General features: G+C 35.0%; 1 protein-coding gene and 1 non-coding gene across 7 annotated transcripts in view; both read left to right on the top strand.

The window, feature by feature from the left end:
- The window catches only part of LOC101417154 (multidrug resistance-associated protein 1-like), a 101898-nt gene that overhangs the window by 32629 nt on the left and 45627 nt on the right, over nt 1-23642 (top strand). For 3 of the 6 annotated variants that reach the window (XM_012526817.2, XM_004462648.3, XM_058296102.2), the window contains 8 exons: nt 2910-3087; nt 11754-12008; nt 14830-14895; nt 17139-17276; nt 18701-18847; nt 20268-20352; nt 20446-20512; nt 20846-20972. In XM_012526817.2, the coding sequence (XP_012382271.2) occupies nt 2910-3087; nt 11754-12008; nt 14830-14895; nt 17139-17276; nt 18701-18847; nt 20268-20352; nt 20446-20512; nt 20846-20972 (1063 nt within the window). Of the gene's footprint in view, nt 1-2639; nt 2805-2909; nt 3088-11753; nt 12009-14829; nt 14896-17138; nt 17277-18700; nt 18848-20267; nt 20353-20445; nt 20513-20845; nt 20973-23642 lie in introns of those variants that run through there. The other 3 variants (XM_012526818.3, XM_058296103.2, XM_004462647.4) reach the window with 2 other exon arrangements.
- LOC111765174 (U8 small nucleolar RNA) lies at nt 23395-23523 on the top strand. The gene has a single exon (XR_002797578.1). It is a non-coding gene; the product is annotated as a U8 small nucleolar RNA (small nucleolar RNA).

Raw genomic sequence — 23642 nt, forward strand, 5'->3', positions numbered from 1 at the left:
ACCTTTCTCGCTGGGGCCCCAGAAAGTCAGGCCATCAGACTCCTTCAGGTACCCCTTGTCCTTTGTTCTGCCAGTGGCCAAATTGATCCAGAGCAAAATCGGCTTCTTTTCTCCAGATGTGTCTTTAAAGCCAGTTCGTGAGGCACTGGGGTTTCACAGAAAGAAAGTTTTGTTGGATGTACAAGCAATGGAGCACAGTGGCCTTCTGGCCCAAAACTGCCTCCCAGAACTGCAAAAATTCTAGTATTTTGTAACATCAGGTTGCTAATGAATGATTGGGGTGGAGTTTGCACAGATTCTTTCATTAATAATGTTAAGGGGCTGAAACGGGATGGGAGCCGGTACCAACCAGGGGTGAGTCAAAAAATTAAAACCGTTATCAGAGATCTAGGCATCTGGAAGAGAGCGAGACACCAAAAACAAAGGTCAGCAACAAGGTTTTTCATATGGATGTCAAACAGAGGAAGGTGGAGTGGTCATCCTTTCAATGGAAATGTTCATATACAAAGGTAAAATCCATCTGGAGTACTCATTACAATGACAGGTCTTTAGTTGAAAATGACCACATACAAAGGGTGAAGTCATGCTATATAGCATGTTTCAGTAATTTCAAATACTAACCCTTTTGGCTAATTTAAAAAGCATCTATGTAATGTTTCAGTAATCATAATTATTTCTTAATTCTTAACTTTCGGTCCCACCTTAATCCATTATTTACAGCCATTCCTCATTTATATTTGTAGATACTCTGGTACCTGTTGCTAGTTATTTCATTGTTTAATTCTATGGGAAAGGAAAAAAATCTACTTGGGTAGATATATTTATAATAAGGAGAATGGTGCTTCTCTTTCAGGAAACTTAATTCTAACACCCGGAAGGCACTTAATAAGTTAATTTGTAAAAATAGTTTGGTGTCCAAATGGATGGCATCTGGTGGAGAGCAGTTACAAATACAGAACCATTGTTATCTCATTGTGTACTGTGTGATTATTTAATAGTGTCATTGAGAATATATAGTACTCCAAATAATTTTCAGTTACTGGATGTTTTAATTATAGTTTTAGAGACACTGGTTTGTATTTGGTTCTAAAGCCCAATTTTTAATTTATATTTTTATTTTTAAGATTTATTTTTATTTCTCTCCCCTTCCCCTTCTTCCCCCCCCCCCCCCCCCAGTTGTCTCTTCTCTGTGTCCATTTGCTGCGTGTTCTTTTTTGTCCGCTTCTCTTGTTGTCAGTGGCACGGGACTCTGTGTTTCTTTTTGTTGCATCATCTTGTTGTGTCGGCTCTCCGTGTGAGAAGCGCCATTCTTAGGCAGGCAGGCACTTTCTTTCGCGCTGGGCGGCTCTCCTTATGGGGCGCACTCCTTATGCGTGGGGCTCCCTTAGGCGGGGGACACCCCTGCATGGATGGGCGCTCCTTGCGCGCATCAGCACTGCACATGGGCCAACTCCACACGGGTTAAGGAGGCCCAGGGTTTGAACTGGGGACCTCCCATGTGGTAGACGGATGCCCTAACTATGGGGCCAAGTCCGCTTCCACATTTAAATTTTTGAAGCATTTGGTTTATAAACAATTTTGACAACACAAATTGCTTTTCATTGCTCACTCATTAGCTGTCTATGTTTACCAATAAAATAGATCAATGCTTAGAAATTTGTTTTTTATTTACCACTTTAAAAATGTAAGCTCACATAAAGAATGAGTTTTTAAATTCAGTACTGTTTGGGGAAAAATTAGGTATAATCTTACCTGATTACACATGCTTTCCTTCTGGCTCTAATAACCTGCAAGTCTATTCAAAATGATGATTTACTGTGATATGTACAAATGACAAAGCACTTTTCTGCATCTGCAGTATTCAGAATGAAAATGTAAATTTCTAAAACATCCACTATTATATCTCTTACTAACAAAACAGCAGAAACTACATATGTAAGTCAAGAACTAAACCTAAATAACTAATGGCATTAATTTATAGTACCTCAGCTAGAATATATGCTCAAATTGTTTTCATCACTATGCAGAATATATCTGTTATTTATTATTATTTCACACTGATGCAATTTAAAATGGGTTGAGTTCACTTAGAATGTTATTAATAATGGATATCAGGTACTCATTGGCCCTCCCATGTCTCCCTTGCCTGTTTGCTTGTTTTTGCTCAATGTCTGCTTGCTGTTTGTCTGTCTTCTTTAGGAGGCACTGGAAACTGAACCCAGGACCTCCTGTGTGGGAGGTAGGCACCCAACTGCCTGAACCACATCCACTCTCTTAGGCACTCAATTTTAATAAGTACTTACAGTTGAGTAACACTAGAAACCAAGATGGTTATACGAACCATCTCCCTTGCCTTCCTGCATCTTAGCACAGACCTTGATTATCATGACCTTGCTGTCACCAAATTTGGCAGGAAATAAGGAAAGGAGGAAGAAAAAGAAAGTGGATACGGATAAAAGTAACAATAAGAATTAAGATACAATTTAAGCCTCTTAAAAACTCTCTGATGGACATCCTAAGAGATTTCCTAATCACATTCTGGTTGTTATGTTTCCCTATATTTAACAAAATACATGACTTTAAAAAAGAAAAGCAAACTCATTTTAAATGTCTCTGTGTTTCAACTTTCCTCATGAAGTTAGATAAGAAGACAGTTAATTATTTGAAGAGATTATCATATGAAACTTGGAAAATAATCTCTCAACCACAAGCCTGTGAAAATAATTAGTTTTATTTAATTTATTATCTAACTTGAGTGAAAGAAAGAGGAGGATGACAATTGGGGGAGTAGAGAAAAAGAACAGGTAGGAATGTGTGTGTGTTTAATATTTTGACAACATTGAATCCTCATTACCTGTTTCTGCTGTTTAATATTTCTTTCCCATTCTCTATTTTTATGTGATCTTCAGACAAATGATAATTTTCTGTGAACAACGCACTGATTTTGGCTGGAGTGGTTATGGTTATGCAATGGCACTTTTTGTTGTAGTCTTTTTGCAAACCCTAATTCTTCAACAATATCAACGTTTTAACATGCTCACCTCTGCAAAAATTAAGACAGCTGTAATTGGACTGGTCTACAAAAAGGTAAAAAAAAAAAAAAAAAAAAAGACTCTCTACTGTCCAAATGAACTATTCTTTTGTATGCTTTAAAAATATATAAATAAAGGGTCTGGGAAAATGCGAGGATATGAAAAAATTTTTAGGGTGTCCTTTGGCTACACATTAGTTTTCCTTTAAAAGAATTTTAATTCATGAGTGTTGGTTCTCAGCTGGAATCATTTAATTTCTCAAGAGAACTCACTCTTTATAGTTTCTGCAACTTTTAGTGGGCCCTAATCTGTGAAATTATGTGTTGATATCTTTCTACTGTTAAGTCACTTAATTCTTCAGAAAATAAATAGAATTTAATGTTTCCATGAATGTCTATATTTATGTATCAATAAAATTTCTTGTTTTCACAGCCATTTTCACTTCACATATTATCTTTTTCTTCCTCCTCCAATCATTCTACTTCATTTTTTCCCCCTCTTGCAACAAAGTGTTCCTTCTCTATGCCTTCAGTGTCTGCTTCTCTTTCCTTCTAAGCCCTGTCCCCCAAAACCTGGCCACTTCTCACCTAAAGCTTAATTTGTCCTTTATTGAAAATATAATTTAAATTCCACCTCCTTACCATCCAGAATCAGATTGTAACCTTTGATTTACATCTTACTTATAAACAATTAAAGAGTTTTCTCCTTCCCATTGTTTTCAATCAGTTATTCAGTTAACAGATGTGCTGTGAACTCTTACTCTATGCTTCTTTGTAAACTGTAGGCTCTTCAAGGTTTGGAGTAGAACCTTAGTACCTGTTTTATCCTCATTATCTAAGTCAGTAACTTTCATACATTATACAGAAGTTTGATGATTGCGAGAATGAATGAACCCTTTCCTTAAAAAGAAGTTGGGAAGAAATAATTGTGTGGAATTGAATACATTTTATAAGAGGTTAGATGAGCAGGAAATCCACAAGGGTTGCATGCACTTAAGGAAGGTTTCACCTAGATAGAAATCCTGATAAGGTTTTTGAGAGAGCAGTAGAATTTGTATAAGTAAAAGTATTATAATTTGGTCTGAGCTGGTCATCATAGACCATTTGTCCACATTGAGTCAAAATGGGGGAATGGAGTGGTTTTAAGATCCTGAAATGACCCAGGACCAATTGATCCAGGAAAGGGTAATATCTTGCAAAGGAGTTGAGACCACAGACCAAATACTGGGTCATACAGGTTATATCAGTCCTAATTGTAGAGACAGTTGATTTGGAGGAATTCAATATGCAGGAAGGATTTCAGAAAGTCTAGGAAGCAATTTAACTCTAACCCTTCTTCCTGGTATATGATCCATATGGAACAGGATTTCAATCAATGTTTAGTGCCTAGATTTTGAATATGGGATCTGGGTGCATTTACAGGTATAAAGGCGTGGACTGCAGTAGAAAGTAGAGCAAGCTGTCAGAAATAAAAAGGTGAATCAAATGTTGGGGCCAGCCCATTTCATGGGCAAAGAGAACCTGGAGGTAACATAAAAGAACAGCAACTACAGGGGTGAAACCATATGGTCACTTGGCAATTGCTTAGCAACAAAGGGCACTCAAGAATCAAAAGGAGTAGAGCAATTCATTCAACTCAGTGGATCTTAAGGTAGGGATTATGGCTTAATTCCAAGCCCCATCAAGCAAGAAGCAGAAGGTATTATAACACGTGTGTTAGGATCAAATCACACACTGGAACAGGATCTGCAGGTAGGAAGTGATATAAGGCAGGCCTTTCCTCTGAACCTTTTATCCTGTATTTACTGTACAGAGAGTTTCTCTCCATGGAGCTAATTGGGGCTGTTCAGTTTCTCTTGTGCATTCTTTATAAATTGTAACATCAGATTTTTATCTTTAATACCTTCTAGATCCTGAGTGGTTCTTGTAGCAGGTACTAGGTTCATCTGAAATTGGGCCTATGTCATCAAGGACTTGTTATTAGAGTGGGGCAAAATTGGTCTAAGATTGATAGACTTTTTTCTTGAGGAGGGAAGGTCTCAGGAGTTACTTTTTCTGTATCTGTTTTAGACTGAATTGTGTTTTCCAAAATGATAGGTTCAAATCCTAACCCTCTGTCCTGTGCTTGTGATCCTATTTGGGAACAGGATCTTTAAAGATGTTATTAGTTAAAAGGAGGCCAAAATGGATTAGGGGGGTGTTTTAGTTTCCTAGGCTGCTCAAAGCAGATACCATGACATCGATTGACTTTAAATGATGGGAATTTATTAGCTTACAGTTTGAGGCCATGCCCAAATCAAGGCCTAGCTCTAGACTGGCTGCCGGTGACCCTGAACTCATCTGCCACATGGCAAGGCACATGGTGGCATCTGCTGGTCTCTCCCTTTTCTTCCAGGTTTCATTGCTTTCAGCTTCTTTCTTGTGTGGCTCACTCTCTCTTTCTCTCTCCCTCCCTGCCCCTTCCCCCATTCATTCCAGTTATAAAACCATTCCAGCATTTCAGTAATTGCAAAAGCATTTCCCTACTCCTTAGTACCAAATTCTGTATTAATCAGCCAAAGGTGTTCTGATACAAAATACCAGAAATTGGTTGGTTTTCATAAAGGGTATTTATTTGGGTTAGGAGCTTACAGATACCAGGCCATAAAGCATAAGTTACTTCCTTCAGCAAACTCTATTTTCACGTGTTGGAGCAAGATGACTGCCGATTTCTGTGAGGGTTCAGGCTTCCTCCCTTCCAGGGTCTTGCTTCTCTCTGGGTTTAGGGTTCCTCTGTTCCCATGGCTTGCTTCTTCCTGGGCTCAGATCCTGTCTTCCTGAGGCTTGTTTCTCTTTCCTCTATGTGCTTACTTCCTGGGGCTCTAGCTTAGGCTTCAACTTCAAACTCCATCAAAACTCCAACATGAAAAAACCCTCAACTCTGTCCTCAATGCCCTAGTGACATGGCCTAATCAAAGCCCTAATCATAACTTAATCACGTCCAGGTACAGACCAGATTACAAACATAATCCAATATCTATTTTTGGAATTCATAACCATACCAAACTGCTACAGTCTCTCAGGGCTTCCTGAGTCTGGCATAGGACTCGTTTCTTTCCAGGCTTGCTCAGCTGCTCAGGTGCTTGTAGGCAAACTATAAGGCAAATGGCTCATCTTTCCCTGGGGCTCCAGGATTAAAACTGACAAAAGTTCTCTCTCTCTTCTTCCTGTGTCTTCTTGAGTGAGTGCCCATTTATATCACCCACCAAGGGTCAGGGACTTAACCTGAGTTGTACCTTGCTGACATGGCCGAATCAAAGAACCTAAATTGATTTAATCAAGTACATTTAAAACCTTTGAATTTAATACAGTCAAAAAGTATCACATCCAGAGGAATAGACCAGTTTACAAACATAATCCTTCTCTTTTGGGAGGGTTCATAAATAATCTCAAGCTGCCACACACATGAATGAGTATAAGACCTATGCAGAAAATGTGAATAAATTAACTTGGCTAGAGATAATGTTTCATGTATAGGGTAATAGGGAGGGATAATTAGAAAGAAGAGATTTCTCCCCTCCCCGCTTTCTTCTTAAGAACAGTAATAGGTGTATTTTAAAAATGAACTTTTATTCTACAGAAAATTAGGACTGTTCAAGCCAAAACATCAATAATTAGGAGTAAAGGATTGAAAATGGACAGGGCGGGAACAAAAGGGACCTTTGAGCTACTGAAATAGTTCAGGAAATAAAGGCATGAAGGAGAGCCACAGCAAAAAGAGTCTTGAAAGGAACACATATACAAGAGGGAGGGTGTGAAATTGCAAAACAAATTAAGCCATCAGGTGATAAAATGAAATATTTGTGAATAGAACTCAGTGAGAATCAAGACATTTTCAGTCAGTATGAGGAATTTTTGAGCCATGGTACTATATCTGGTTCATAATTCAATAAAATGAGACCAATGAAGTGACAAAAAGATAAGTCACAGTTTTGTATGTGTGTATATGTGTATTCTTACAGAATTGCAAAGAATTATTTGGCAGAAAAAAATATTGGAAGAAAATCAGTTCTCCTAATGTTAAAAATGCCATTTAGAAAAATATCCAATTATGAGGTGCCTTTCATTTGTTCTTTAGTATTCTCAAAGTAGTTAATTTTTAAAGAATTCTTTCTTATAGTCATTGGAAAAATGTATACAATACATAAAATATGAAGGAGAAAATGACAACCATCCATAATTCTATAATCCAAAGATATTCATTGGTATATTTTCTTACAGTATTTATTTTTCCATGTGTGTATATATATTGGGTATGTACTGTTTTGTAATCTATAGTTTGCTTAATAATACATCATGAGCACTGTTTTGAGAAAATGCCTTGTAAACATTATTTCCTTGCAATACTTTTTTGTATTTAATCTCTTTTGTATTTTATTTTTACATAAAAATACAAAAACAAGTCCACATAAATGCATAGAAGAGATGGTTTAATGCGTGCTATATTTTTCCTACTCTTGTCAGTTTTTTTTTTACTTGTTTGCTTGCTCTCTTTTCCCCTTGCTTACCACCTTTACTCATAATAAATATGGTTTCCTTTTTTTGCCTTCTCAAGGGTTTCATATTTTTCTAAAATTTGTATCACATTGTAAATATTTGTTTATAAAGTTGATGAAAACTTTTCCAATGTTTTCAAAAAAGAGAAAATTTTAATTCTTCATTATAAAAGGAAAGCACATTCATTGAATAAAAAATTAGAATATATGCATAATATATTGAATACTGGATGTTTGTCAGGTAAATAAGAATAGACTACCCCAACTTTGAGGGAGCCTGCGGGTAAGTGGAGAAAATAGCTTTTGAACAAGGGATTGTTAAGTTTATAGACAATTACAAAGGTAAGTGCAGAGAGTGTGGTGTATATGGAAGAAGGAACAAAGGAAACCAACGGAGGGAAGGACCTTGAGTTAACCAACATTAACATTTGAGTGTAAGTCCTGTGAGCTTCTATTCAATGCATAAATACACACACATGCCTTTTTGTTTTTTGTGAACATGGTGTTATACATGCTACTTGTTTCCCCCCAATTTATCAGTTTACTACTTATCTGTACATCTTCCCAGCATGGCCTAGGTTACCTTACTTCATTCAAGTTGCTCTGCGCACATGACTCTTGCCAGAGAGGCCTATTTTGACATAAACTAGTTTTTCTTCTGTCATTTCCCTACCCTTCTTTATTTTTCTATATAGCCCTTAGTTTTGTTTATATCATGGATATGTCATGATGATGGGAGAGAGTGTTGCTGGGGGGGGGGAGTGGTGGGGGGTGGTGGTGAGGTTGAATGGGACCTCATATTTTTTGAATGTAATACTTTTACAAAATGAATTTAAAAATTAAAAAAAAAAAAAGAGAGACTGGAAGAGTTTAGAGCTTTATTATACTCATAGTTCCATGGAGAGAGGACAGCATACTACAGGGCCACATGGGGAAATAAGGTTGGTCAGCTGGCAGAGAGCACAAGTGTTACTGAGAAAGTGTCTTTTGGAGTTTCTGGGGGAAGGGTAGAAGGGTGTGGCAGGACCTTGCCAAGATCGGAATGGCTGGCTATATTTGAATTACCTAGGAGAACAGTTATAGGTGTTTATTTACATTTATTTAGCATCAATTTATAGACAATAAAAAATGTGATTAATACACACTTACATCGAGGTAAACAATAGGCTACGCTATATTGTCTGTTTGCTTGCTTTTTATAGTATCTGGCTCCCCCAGTAAATTCGGGAATTTTTTTTTTTTTCCTATTACTATGTCTCCAGTACCTAGAACAGTATCTGGTACATCCTAAGTGCTCAGTAGCTATTTGTTGAATTAATGACTAAATGGATCAGGTTTTCTCTGTTCATTCATGTACATTTTATTTTGATTCATTTCTCCATTGAAGAGAAGACCATGATAAGTTACTTTAAGGAAAAGTACACTTGTGGTATACTTATAGTACCATAATGGAATGATTCTTTGTTTCAATTGTAAATAAACAATGCATAGCTGCATATAGAATTCTTGGGTAACAAAGGTTTTCCTTTGTAACCATAGCAACATTGTCTTCTGATATTAGTTGTGACAGAGACAGTGGCTGCCAATTCCCACGTGCAACCTCACAATTTTATAATAACCTGTTCTGATTTTTCCATGTCTGAGTACTTATAGGATTTCTTTGTTATTGTTAGAATTCACAACTTTCAGCAAGTAAGAAAAGATGCTGTTTTCAAACTAATTTGACTGTACTTCCTTACTACATCTTGGTTTGAAATCTTTCTTTTGCCCAGAGAAATTATCTTCTATTCTTTTTCCTTTAATCATGTCTTATTTATAAAATAACAGTTATCATCTATCTATATGTGTACCTACCTATATATGCATGCATATATATTGTGCTTTTATTCCCTATTTTAGGATTATTTTGTGCATAACTTATATGTACATTTGTAGAAATAGATGTGGATATAATGTTTACATAAAATAATATGAGGAAATGGAAGCTCAACATTTGAGTAACTTCTGCATGGTCAGAAAGTTATTATTCTCTTCCAGAGTCTATTTTCTTTGTTATTCTAAATAGACAAAGATATTTATATGCATACTATGTATGCATGTATATATGTATATATCTTATATGTGTATGATTTCCAGTACCTTTTCTCCATGCCTTAAATCTTTTCTTTCACCATTTCATTTTTTACAGTTTTTATTTTCTGGGAACAGTTTTTTTCAATGTATCTACTGGTTTACAAATTCCCTTTCATCATAGTATGCATGTGGACTTTTGGTGCCTCCACTGAATTTATATACATATAGTTTATATCTGTTTATAATTATTAGTTGGAGGTGGATGCTATTAGAAATCAAAGGATCTCTCTAGTATTATAGGCTTAATGAAATGAGAATTACAATGTGTGGATTTCCATTCTTTTACTTGGCCACATTAAGTAGTTATAAACTTATTAGAGGGAGGTTAAAGAGCTGCTGCTGGAGAAGCTGGAAGTTTAACTACTGTACTGAATTTTTTTTTTTTTCATTACCAGCACAACCACAGAAATGTAGCAGAAATGTCTCCAGTTTACTGTGTAGAAATGTGAACTATGCTAGGGGGATACTGGCACCTTGGGAACTTTCCAAGGCTGTGTACTCCCTAGGTGAGCCCCATGGCCCTCCCTTTTATTAAGCCCCTCTGCTTTAAGCTAGGCAGGCAGTGTTAGAGGAGGTCCACCAGGGCCCTGCTGCTTATTTTCCAGATGGGCTTTTCCTTTGCCTGTGCTTTATTCTTTCACTGAGTCAATAGATTTTGAGTGCCTCTGTATCCCATTCATTCTTGTTAGCATAGTCCTCAATGCTGTCCCTCTTTAAGTCAATTTAGTGAAATTTTCTTAAAATTTTTGGCATATGGATGAATATTATACCTGGTTTTCAGCACAGATACTAATTTTCCCACTTTTTTTATAGTTATTTACACATTTCCCTGGAAACTTTACACGGGTAGAAGAGTAAATAACTGGACTTCTACCAACATCCTTCATAAGAGGTTACCTATTATGATACATGTGGGGATATTGGATTCATTATACAAATATTAAATAACATGTACAGGGAAGCGGACTTGGCACAGTGGTTAGGGCGTCCGTCTACCACGTGGGAAGTCCACAGTTCAAACCCCGGGCCTCCTTGACCCATGTGGAGCTGGCCCATGCGCAATGCTGATGCGCGCAAGGAGTGCCCTGCCACACAGGGGTGTCCCCTGTGTAGGAGAGCCCCACGTGCAAGGAGTGCGCCGCGTAAGGAGAGCTGCCCAGTGCGAAAGAAAGTGCAGCCTGCCCAGGAATGGTGCCGCACACACGGAGAGCTGACACAGCAAGATGACACAGCAGAAAGAAACACAGATTCCCGTGCCGCTGACAACAACAGAAGTAGACAAAGAACATGCAGCAAATGGACACAGAGCAGACAACAGGGGGGTTGGGGGAGAAGGGGAGAGAAATAAAAATTAAATCTTTAAAAAATAAATAAATAAATAGCATGTATAGGTATAAGGTGAGAATTGGGCCTTGGAAGCAAAGATGTATTTTCATCTGCTCCATGAAGCCTTTCCAGTAGTCTCTTTTAGTTCCATGGCCCTTATTAGCTGCTTTTCACTTGTAATGTGTGTGTGAGGCCTGTATGCACATGTGTGTATGTGTAGATTGGCTCAACTAGATTGTAATCTAGAAAATTGGGACTATGTCTTTTATAATTTTCTACTATTTCTAAAAGCATACTCTTATCCATTAGATCCAATCATTAGATACTCCAATCATTAGATACTCATTGATTCATTTATGTGCTTTTTATTGATAATTTAAATGTTTAGTATTATAGAAGGGCCAGCAAATGCAGGGGAGCCTCGTGGCATCTAGAATAGATCTCTTGGCAGTTAACAAGTTGCAGGGGGTTCTTGGTAAACATATTTGTTTGGGAATCCATATGTTACTCTCTACCAATACACATTTAATTCTAAAACTAGGTACTTGGACCAAGAATTATGTTTTTCACACCTAAAAATCATGTCCCTTGGTATTATAGGAATGAACCAAATACATAAATAACCTTGTATATTTTCCTAAATATACTAAAAGTTACCATTGTTTTAATATATAGATGCTTCATGATCTACAGAACGCTTTCAAACTTTTTGCTTCTCTTTTTTCCAGGCTCTAGTTTTATCTAGTGTTTCTCGAAAAAAATTTTCCACTGGGGAAATTATCAACTTGATGTCAGCAGATGCCCAGCAGCTCATGGACTTGACAGCAAACCTCAATCTCCTCTGGTCAGCACCTTTTCAAATCCTGATGGCCATATCACTGCTTTGGCAAGAGCTGGGTCCAGCAGTGTTAGCAGGGGTTGCAGTCCTTGTGCTTGTTATACCAGTAAATGCTTTAGTTGCTACAAGAGTAAAACATCTGAAGGTAAGAACCCGATTTGCATATGTCTAACAGAAAGTGAGTTTTCTAACTTGAGTTGACAATAACCTTCTAGCTAATTCTGTATATAGGGAAAACAATACACAAAAACGGAAACAAACCCAATTTGTTATTCAATCATTCATTCAACCGATATTGATTCGGCATCTGTACTGTGTCAGTCACTGTGCCAGGCACAGGAAGTACAAAATGAGGAGAACTGACAAGACACTACTTTCATAGGACTAGTGGGGGAGACAGACATCAAGTATGTAAAGAAATTTTTAAAAAAATTATGTTGCATATTTAACAATGCCAAGTGATAATATGAGTATGAAGAAAAACAAATTAGTGTAAGTGGGTAATGATGGAACCATTTTACCCACAGGGACAGGAAAGTCCTCTCCAAGGATGCAAGACATTTTTGGCTATTTGGGGACCCTTAACCTTCCAAATAGATTTGATAATTGGCTTTTCCATTTCTGCAAAAAAGGCTGTTGGGATTTTTATTGGGATTGCATTGAATCTGTAAATCAGTTTTGTATAGAATTGAAATCTTAATGATATTTAGTCTTCCAATCCATCAACATGGAATGTCCTCCTTTTTATTTGTATTCTTTGGTTTCTTTTAGCAATGTTTTGTAGTTTTCTGAATACAGGTCCTTTATGTCCTCGGTTAAGTTTATTCCTAAATATTTAATTGTTTTAGTTGCTATTATAAATGAAAATTTTTTTTCTGATTTCCTTCTCAGATTGCGCATCAGTTGTGTATAGAAACACATTGATTTTTGCATATTAATCTTGTATCTCACCACTTTGCTGAACTTGTCTATTAGTTCTAATAGTTTTGTTTTGAATTTTTCAGGATTTTCTAGACATAGGATCATGTCATCAGCAAATACTGAGTTTCACTTCCTTTCCTATTTAGGTGCCATTTATTTCTTTGTCTAGCCTAATTGCTCTAGCTGGAACCTCTAGCACAATATTGTGGACATTGTTGTCTTGTTACTGATCTCAGTGGGAAAGCTTTCAGTCTTTCATCATTGAGTACAATGCTAGCTGTAGGTTTTACATATATGCACTTTACCACATTGAGAAAGCTTCCTTCTGTTCCTATCTTTTGGATTGTTTTTATCAAGAAAGGGTACTATGTTTTGTCAAATGCCTTTTCTACGTCAATAGAAAGGATCATATGAATTTTCTTCTTCAATTTATCAATGTGACTTATTAGACTAATTGATTTTCTTCTGATAAACCACCCTGTATACCTGGGATAAAAACCACTTGATCATGAACACCAGTCTTTTAAGAATAGTTACCTGTAGAAGTGAAATTACATGGATGCAGGGGATATTTTTCATGTATTTTAATACTTTTTAAGTGATGACAATTTTTACTTTCTTTTATATTTTTCTGAATTTTTCAAATAGTCACCAAAACAATGACCAGTCTTTGGGGCTGAGAACTAGAATATAGCAGATAATTCTAAAACAGAAATATTAAACACACTAGAATTTAGGATTACAAGTTTGTTTATAATTATAATATCTTTACCATATTTTTTATTATTGTAGATATTAAATAGTGACATTTAAAATCGAATTATTAGGAATGAAAATAAATAGTTAGAATCTTAATCTGAAGTCCTAGTAACTTCAAAAAGACTGCAATATTGTATACAAATATATTAAAAAGAAAATGTAGGGAAGAGGATGTGGCTCAAGTGTCTGAGCTTCTGCCTACTACATAGGAGGTCCCAGGTTTTGTTTCTGGTGCCTCCTAGAGAAGGCGAGCTGGCGCGGTGGGCAGGCATGGCAAGCTGTTGCAAGAAGATGACACAATAAAAGAAGCACAAAGAGAAAGACAGTGAGTGACACAACAAACCAGGGAGCTGAGGTGGCTCAGGTGATTGAGTGCCTCTCTTCTACATGGGAGGTCCTGGGTTTGGTTCCATTCCCTCCTAAAGAGAAGATGAGCAGACATATAGAGCACACAGCAAATGGACACAGAACAGACAGTGACTGCAGACAACGAAGGAGGGATAAATAAATAAAATAAATCTTTAAAAAAATATATTTTTTAAAAAAAGAAAATGCACTTTTAAATCATGGAAATGTAACATCATGAGTATTGTAAATATTTTTTATAAGATGTACAAATGTTTATTAGTACATATAACATAAAAGTAGCCATGTTATTGGATGAAGTCTTTAATAAGCAATACCCAGACAATGATAAGTATAAAATATTATAGTAATTATTAAATATTTGAATGCATATAGTAATTATTAAATATTTGAATGCATATACAATAATTACTTTGTATGTATAAAAAGAAAAAGCCAGTATTTGAAAAATAAATTTTAATTACTCTAATCCCCAAAGTACTAATAGCACTCAGAATAATGTGCTAATGATATAGAATGCATTATTTTTATTTGTCATACTTCCATTGTAAAAAAAGAAAACCGTCAATAGTTGAAAGTATTGAAAATATATCCCATTTAAGTAGAAAATGGATGTATATTATTTTACTATTTAAATCACATTTAAATAAATATATTTTGTAAAAATTTTTGGAAGGATACATCATGCTTTTATTCTACTATTGATTACTTATAATTTTTTAAACACCTACATATAACTACTTTCTACCATTGTTAATGGAATAATATTGTATGAATGCTGTAAAAGGTTTTCTTTAACTAGATCTTACATTAAAATGAGGAAATAGACTGCACCTTTATAAAATAATAGCTGTGGCTATGTAAGTAAATGCATTAACAACTTTTGTCAAATGTGCTTTCAATTGTTTCCTGTAAAACAGAAAAGTCAAACGAAAACCAAAGACAAGGAGATAAAACTACTCAATGAAATCTTGCATGGAATTAAGGTAATTTAAGAGATATGCCATTTATTTAATTATGTAGAATGTGGCAATAAAGTTGTCAATAAATAAATTTTTTGCTGTTCTCAGTATGTCAAAGTACGTATATGTATTTATTTATATATGTACAATTTGGAGGAGGAGATTTTAGATTTATTGGAGGAATTCTTATTATTAAAATAGCATTTAGGGAAGCGGCTGTGGCTTAATCAAAGGAGCTCCCACTTACCATATGGAGGCCCTGGTTAGATCTCCCGGACCTGCTAGCTAAAAAAAAAGAAAAAAGGCATCTCAGACCTGTGGGGTGAGGAGAGGTGCAGTGCAAAGTGATGCACCAAAAAGATGATGACGCAACAAGATAGAGAGAGGGAAAAAAAGTATATATATATATATATATATATATATATATATTTAAAAAATAGCATTTAAATGCAAAACCAAATGCAGGCATTTTCTTTTTGTTTTTCACCCAACAACTTACCACAAATACCCCCAAATTCACAAAATGTTACTTAAGAGTTTAGGTAGAAGAGATGGCATTAAGCAGGTAAGAGTGGCAATAGCATTGTCATTAGTGTAAAGGCAAATTTATATGGAGAAGTGATCAGATGTCACTCAGGTTGTATACAAACACTTTTCTACAAAAGAGGTATGTCACAAATTATACCATAGGAAAGTTACCCCAGTCATGCCACTAATATGTTCTCTATGCTAAAACAAGGGAAATCTCCTGAATTTTATATGCATAATTTCAAATCCTGTTGCACATTTATTGTGCTTCACCAGATTTTTTTAAAGAGGCAACATTTTCAAAGCCCATATGGAATTTCCTTCTGGCATTGACACTTCCATAGGGAATTTCCTTTATCTGGTGTATCTGTCACTATGTGTACAGGATGGGCACGTTTGAATCAGTTAATGCTCTGCTGCACTATACTGCATAGGACTTTCACACATTTGTAAATTATCAAAGTGAAAGCAATTGTTAGATTAAAGATACTTTGAGGGGAGCTGGTGTAGTTCAATGGTTGAGCACCTACTTCCCATGCAAAAGGTCTGGGTTCGATCCCTAGTAGCTCCTATAAAAAAAACCACAAAAATCCAGCTTTGAAAAAGGGACAGATATCCACCTATTTATCTGAAATTATGACTAGTCTTAAGTAAAATACAGAGTGCACCTTTTCAATGTTCTGAAATGGAACTTATTATTTAATAGGCTGCATGGCCCAAAGTGATACTTGAATGCATCTTGAAGCTCTCATTGAGCTAGTTGATGGTCCTTGTATCCAAAACAATACAGCAGTGTGTGTTTATAAGTATTAAATGTTGGTATGCTCAAAGAGAACTTTGTGTTATCAGTAGGACTAGTACAGTGTAGAGAAGATAAGAGAACATTTCCTCAAGATATGAGCAAAGTCCAAAGAGCAGTCCCAGCAGAAATTAAGTTAGCATATTGGTAGAGATCAAAATGACAATCAGTTAGCATAGCTTAAAGGGGTTGGACACTCAGCATCCTTGGGGTCTGCTAACATGTGCCATAAAGCCTCTCTCTAATAATAATGATGGCTACAACCCTTTATTGAATATTTTCTCTGTCACATACTGCACTTACCTCTGTATATCTGTTTGCTTGTTTAATTCTATAAACCCCAAGGAAAAGATTTAGCTCCTGTTTTACAAATAAGGAAACAAAGGTTGAGTAGAGATGGAGTTGCAATTTAAATATAGTTTTATCTTACTCTAAAATGAGATAAATGTGGTAATCCTGCTTTTCAGCATTTCCCATCTCAGAAAATAGTTTAAAATCTCAAAACACCAGTCACCTTTCAGGGAATGGCTTGATGTATCAAGACAACAATCATGAAGAAATTAGGTTGAGGAGCTAAGTTATTAAGAAATGAAGAGTGGACAAGGAAGATTTGCACTGGCAAAAAAAAGCAGCTGGATTGAGCTAAACAGAAACTGATGTGAAGTTTGTGCCTAGAGCTGGCATGATTCCAGTCTGGTAAGAAGGATTATAAACTGGGGAGATGGCAATTCTTTCCCATCCCCCAACCTCCAATAAGACACAACTCTAAGGAAACACTTTTACTCAGTTGAAAACAGAAATAATTCACTTTTCTTTGTAAGCATAGCCTTTTCTTTTTACTTCAACAGTTATGTATATGTGTGTAGGGGTGGGTGTGTATTTCTATGTGCGAATATTTTCAATTTTTTTGCCAAATAGGCATTATCTGACTCCTTTACAGATTCTCAAACTTTATGCATGGGAACCCTCATATAAAAAGAAGATTATTGAAATTCGAGAACAGGATTTGAAAGTTCAAAAATCAGTGGGGTATCTTGGTGTATTTTCTATGCTAACATTAACTTGCATTCCATTCTTGGTGAGTGTTTTAATATTTCCTGTTCTGATTTCCAAATTTCATACACAGACTCATCTCCCAGTTACCTGGAGTTTAGGTACCCTAAATGAATTTGTGTATATCTAAATGAAAATTTTTAAGAAATGTAAGAAATGCAGTCATTAATTTGTATAGATTAGAAGATGAAAGTTTTAAAGAAGAATATATTATCTGTATTCTCCTTGACTTGTGTATGTGTGTGTGTGTACATATATAAGCTTTTACTTTATAAATTTCTCACAGATTGAACATATGCCTTCATCATTCTTAAAAAAATATAACCTCTATTTCAAAATTTCATTCCAGCTCTAAAATTTCTTGATTTTTATGATTACGCCCTTTTAAACAAGACCCAAAGACATATTATCTGGAGGAGGAAGGGAAGTAACATTTATTGAATGTTTCCATTGCATACCAGGCAAGTTATATACATTGCCTTATTTCATTTTCACACTAATTAGGCATGTCTTTCCATTTCTCAAGAGGTAGTGGAAGTTCATCGTAGTTTGGAAACATCTTCAAATCCATAAAGTTAGTATTTGAAAGCAAAGTGATATGGACCAAGTCTCAAGTCTGTTCTATTTCTATCCCACCATGTATGCAACACACACCCCATCCTATTTAAACTACAGCATAACTTGCCTTGCAGTACATAGCAATGTGGGAAAGCTAAAGGATAAGCAAACTGCATATAACTGTAGCATCAATTTTAATCAAAGTTACCATTCCAGGTGGTGGTAGGGGACAGAAGTACTGCATGTTCCTCTTTGATAAATTAAAATATGATTTTTATTTAAATAAATATACTGGTATTATGGAAGTGAAAGCATTATTTACAGTTGAAATACTTTGCTAGAAAAGTACAAGAAGTATTTGCTTAAGCCAATACAATATACATGATAACTAGTCAATATATTCCCATGCATAAATTAGTTTTTCTGCCTCTTCCATAGGAAATTTATAAGAGCACATATAGTTCTTATTGACCATGATTTATTTACCCTTTACTTAGATAATTTTATGAAGCCAGGAAAATTAATTATTACATAAAAGAATGTATGTACACAATAATGGAAATTAAGTTTATGTCAAAAGTTCTCCACTTTGAAAAAAGATTGATCTTCATTTTAAATGGGAAAAAGAACTCTGGTAGGAGGAGTACAACATATCTTTAAAATGGAGCTGTACTTTATGGTTTCCAAGGTATAATTTTCGAAGATATATTATTGTATGAAATCTATTAAGCCTATACTTTATCTTTTTCTTATGTTTTTCTGCAATAGTATTGATTTTCAATACCCCTCCAGAAAAAGAACATTAAAATTTTCTAACCTGACTTTTGAGACTACACCTCATAATATTGTTAGTAGTGAATATTTGAAGAAAATGACGTATCTATTTTCTAGGTCTCTGTTGCCACGTTTGGTGTCTATTTCCTACTGGATGACGGAAATATTTTAACAGCCACTAAAGTGTTCACATCTATAGCATTGTTTAATATTTTGAGGCTTCCTCTGTTTGATTTACCAGTGGTGATCTCAGCAGTGGTCCAGGTACATCCAGAGTACTCTTAATCAAAGAATCATTCCATACTGAAATTTATGGTTTTGATCATTTTAATTTTTTGTTCTTTTTTTTTTTTTTTGGTATGTCATTTTACCTTTTGTGGTTGCTTAATGGTACTTTTAAGATAGTCTTCCTGATAATAGGTAATTATAAAATGGAAGGAATTAAGTCTTCCTTACTTACACTTTTCTCCATCAAATGACATTTAATATTTCACCATATGATATTTTATTTAATGTTAGCTTCTTTTACTTAGCTTTTTCAAAGCTGATTTTAGACACTATGGCATCAAAAAATTCATTTTGTTTTCAATAGAAAATTTACAATTAGGTGCTTGGTATAAGACTGGTTCTGAATGTTTACCTAGGGCTCAGCAGTATTTCATCTATTAGGAATGAATGAGCTGGGAGAAAATGCATGGATAATATCAGTTGGCCACCAAACCATCAAACCATGTATGAGATAACAGATTTTGCCTGCCCTCAATTGTAATCTCCAATCCCTGGAGGCCATTTAAATATCACCATCAGCAGAAGACTGCTAAGAATCAGAGGGATTCCAAAGAAGCGAGTTCCTTGCTCCCTTTGCCTGAGATTTGCTCAGTTAAAAATGTTGTGGGTGGCAGTTTTGGTTTTCTAGTCGTTCTGCCCTCATATCCTTTTCATCATCTGGGATCGTAATGAAAATGAACCATTGCTTAGTGAAATGAGCTCTTTAATTGGAAAACTTTGCCTTTTAATTTTTTTTCAAGAAATAATATATTTGTAATTAGTAAATACCAACTCAGCCATTTTTGTCACATCATACTTTTTTCGCTTTATATATATTCACCAACAGAGGGCACAGAAGTACCATTGATGGGATGCTTCTAACTCTTGTTTTAACAGCACGCTTTTTGAAATAGAAAAGATCAGTTCTTAGCAGTTCTGTTTTGCTTTTGAAATAAGAATCTAGCCAAAGGTATGGCACTTAAAAGTGTTCTCCAAATCCTAGTTATATACTGCTGTCTTCACTAAATAAAGAGAACAATTGTCAAAAAAGAAAAAGAACCAGTCCTGCATACATTTGATGCATTTGGTAAACAAAAACTCAGTCCAATTCCATTATATCTATTAACAATAGAAATCTCCTAGCACAAAGTAAATAAAAATGTACTAAAGATTTTATGTAAGAGTTTTTAGGGAAAATATTATTTCATTTTTTCTAATTGTAGCTAAATATTTGTATCCTTTCTCCTAACTGTTGAATTTATTTATAAAAGTGAAATAATACAAATTATATTTGCTGAATGTTTATTGTAATATCTTTGCATCAAAAATTTTAACCATGCTATAAATCTCTATAAACAGTTTTTAGTTTCAGCCTACTTCAAACCAAAATAAATTCCATCTGTGTTTATTTTGATAGACAAGGATATCATTGGGTCGTTTGGAAGACTTTCTCAACACTGAGGAAATTCTTCCTCAAAATATTGAAACAAACTACATAGGAGGTCAGCATTCCTCTTTGCATCCTATATTTATTTCACCCCTGAGTTGAAAGCAATTGGTTCAATAGTGCATCATGTATTTGCTTTTCTTCCCAGATCATGCCATTGGATTTACAAATGCTTCCTTCTCCTGGGACAAAACAGGGATTCCAGTTCTAATAGAGTAAGTTATGATTTGTGAAAAAAATTATTATTTTTTCTTTTAGCATTCGATTCTTTAAGAGAAAGGTGAGTTGGTTGAAATTAACTGAAGATCTTTTTTTTTAACTTTAATTTAATTTTCATAGTTGTTTTACTATTATCTATTTATTTCTTCTATTAGTGGTACTTTGTTGTTTTTTTTGTTTGTTTGTTTGCATTTTGGAAGGTTGGGTGTTTGTAGATTAATGTAAATAGCACTGAACAAGACAGTCTGTGATAGTGACTCTAGGAATGGACATTAAAAGCAACTGTAACAAGACATTCCTATATCATCTCTCTTTTTCTTATCGTTTAGCTTGAACATAATGATTCCAGAAGGAGCTTTAGTGGCTGTTGTAGGGCAGGTTGGGTCTGGAAAATCATCATTGCTTTCTGCCCTTCTGGGGGAAATGGAGAAGCTTACAGGAGTAGTCCAAAGAAAGGTAATGTCAACAATATATTCTGTCCATACCTCCTAGTGTAATAAGCTGCATATAGCACACTATGAATGCCAATAAGAACTTATCAATTTGAATTGAAAATGCAAGTGTTTAATGGGCATTTCAAGTTTATAACAAACATTTAAATTTCTGTGAAAATTGATTAACTATAGATGGATTAGTAATAGCATTCTGTCCCCTAAATACTTCAGTAAATCATTTATGAATGCTTATGGTAACTGTTTGATGATAACCAAATTGAAACCAATTATACAGAAACAAATGTGATTTATAATGTAATTTGATTAGGTTTCTAATTATTATTCATTGCAAGATTCCCTGAGTAGTAATTAAGGTCATTCAATTTTTAAGAAGTCTTGTAGCTACTCAGGGGTAGGATCTTTAAACAAAACTTAAAATTAAAAAAAAAAAATCTAATCTATCTTTCTATGCTTACCTTTCAAATTCAGCCTTTGGATTATAGGGAAGGTCTATTCCCAACCTCTTGTTCTTGCAGGGTGGGGATGGGAAGGGACATTATTTTTATACATACAACAAGATTTTATACCAACAATAACAAGAATAGTCAGTTTAATAGATGAGGAATGTTTTAAAAATCCAACTCTAAGCCCCACTTCTTCCTGTGACCCACAGTCCCAACATTTTGCAGTGTGGGGAAGAAAGGGCATGAGGGAGCATCCTGTTTGTAAAGGTTGATAGGAAAGTGAAATCAACAAGTTCTTAGTCAGCAGTATCTCTCTTGAAATACTAGATTAGGTACTGATTTCTTCCATAGGCATAAGTCAGTCAGTTAACATGCTAGCCTAAACCTTTCTTCTCACCTCTGAAAAGACAGAGAAGCTCTAAAGATTTGAAACCAGTTTCTTCACCCTTCCTTGTTTTTTTCTTCTCTGGGAAATTCAGTTCTAACTCCAGTCCTTTAATGGTGAATTTTTTATTTTTCCTCTCTCATCATTATTCTTAGTTTAAGATCAAGTATGATTGCTAGCACTTTTTCTGATAAAGTTTTACTTTTTATGTTTAGTTTGACTCTCTTTATATCCCTATGTTCTTCATGATGACTGTAAACAAGGCACTTTTTACAATCAAGATAATTATAACTTTCGTAGACCAGTTCTTTGCAAACATCATGACCATCATATTAAGTTTATTTTCCTTTCATTCATTCACCTATTTTCACTAAGCTATTATTAATAGAGTCTATACCATATGCCTCATCTTAGTACCAGGGAAACATGAAGTAAAATATATATCTCCTCTTAACAGAATTCATAGTCTAGCAAGTGAGACACTAAGATCAGTTATGAGAAATAAAAATTAGAAATAAAAAATGATAAAGTATTAAAAAATATTCTGCTTATGAAAGGGAAAAAAGAATCAGAGAACAGATAGCCTTTTATTGTACTTGAAACATAATTAGGAGCTGATAGAGATAAAATCTAGTCCGTATTCATAAATAGGATTTAGTTTTGTTTTTCTTTTTAAAAAAGTATTCAAAATATTTACCAACTGTGGACTGATTTAATATGCTATTCTTATCAAAGACAATTCAAGGCTTCACAAGGTAATTCAAGAGCTATTAGTATTCTAGATCAGGTCAGATCAGAATTATAATGTTTTTGTTCAAAAGCCATTATATGTCTGACATGCTCAACAAAGAAGAATTAAAATTTAAACTTTGTCCTTTAAAGTCATTAGTAGAAATCAAAAGGCTAATGGTTATATCTGTATGTACATCAGAAAGTACTTTAAATGGTTGATACTGTTATAGAGTATGCAGTAGTTGGTGAAACGCACCAAAATCAGTGTTTGCATAGAGTCCATGGGATAGATTGAAAGGTAGGTCTCTATTTCAGATATTCTGTATATGTAGATTTCTTTTCAAGAAAAGTGAGCTTAGTTAGGATATTTTAAGCAGCAGATTGTTATATATTTAGAAATCTTTTCAAGCCATAAAGTCACCAAAAAATCAAAGTAGGAGCAGTGATTACATGTAAGACATGGAAATGTGCTGCCTACCTCCCTTTCTTAGTAAGAGCTTGCCACCCAGCTGTGGGGAATCCATCAGCTCCTTCAGGGTTGGCTTGAGCTGTAGAGAACTGCTTGGCCTCAGGGTCTTCCCTCAAAGGCCAGGCTAGTTCATCCTAACAGGGAAAACTCCTCCACATCCGTCTGAAGGGTTGGCCCAAGTTTTGTGCCATCCACCTTGCAGTGTGACTTTTCTGTGTATCTGAACCTCCTTTCCTTACCCAGGGTTTGATCCAAATAAACGATTTGCTTCCCAGGCATTGTTTCAACATCTGCTTCTAGAGAATCCCACTAGAAAGATAACTTTGGTAGAGGCTATGGTGAAAGTAATTAAGAAAGATAAATTAACTCACCTGAGGGGAATGTTAAATAAACAAAATAAGATATCATGATCTACACATTTACATTGAAAAGCTAATCTAATGTGATGACTGGTGTTCGCATTATATGTGATTAATATTCTGCGTAATCAGGACTTGCAACACCCTGATTGGAAAAAAATAATAATAATAACTAACCTATGTGTTTTAAATTTTTATGTTAAAGATAAAGGAAGCAAAAGAAATCATGGGCTAAATATGTTTCTTTAATGTGGTGATGTAACTTCTTCGTTTCCCTTCTTAA

Source organism: Dasypus novemcinctus, chromosome 4, assembly GCF_030445035.2.
Source record: "Dasypus novemcinctus isolate mDasNov1 chromosome 4, mDasNov1.1.hap2, whole genome shotgun sequence".
NCBI lineage: Eukaryota > Metazoa > Chordata > Mammalia > Cingulata > Dasypodidae > Dasypus > Dasypus novemcinctus.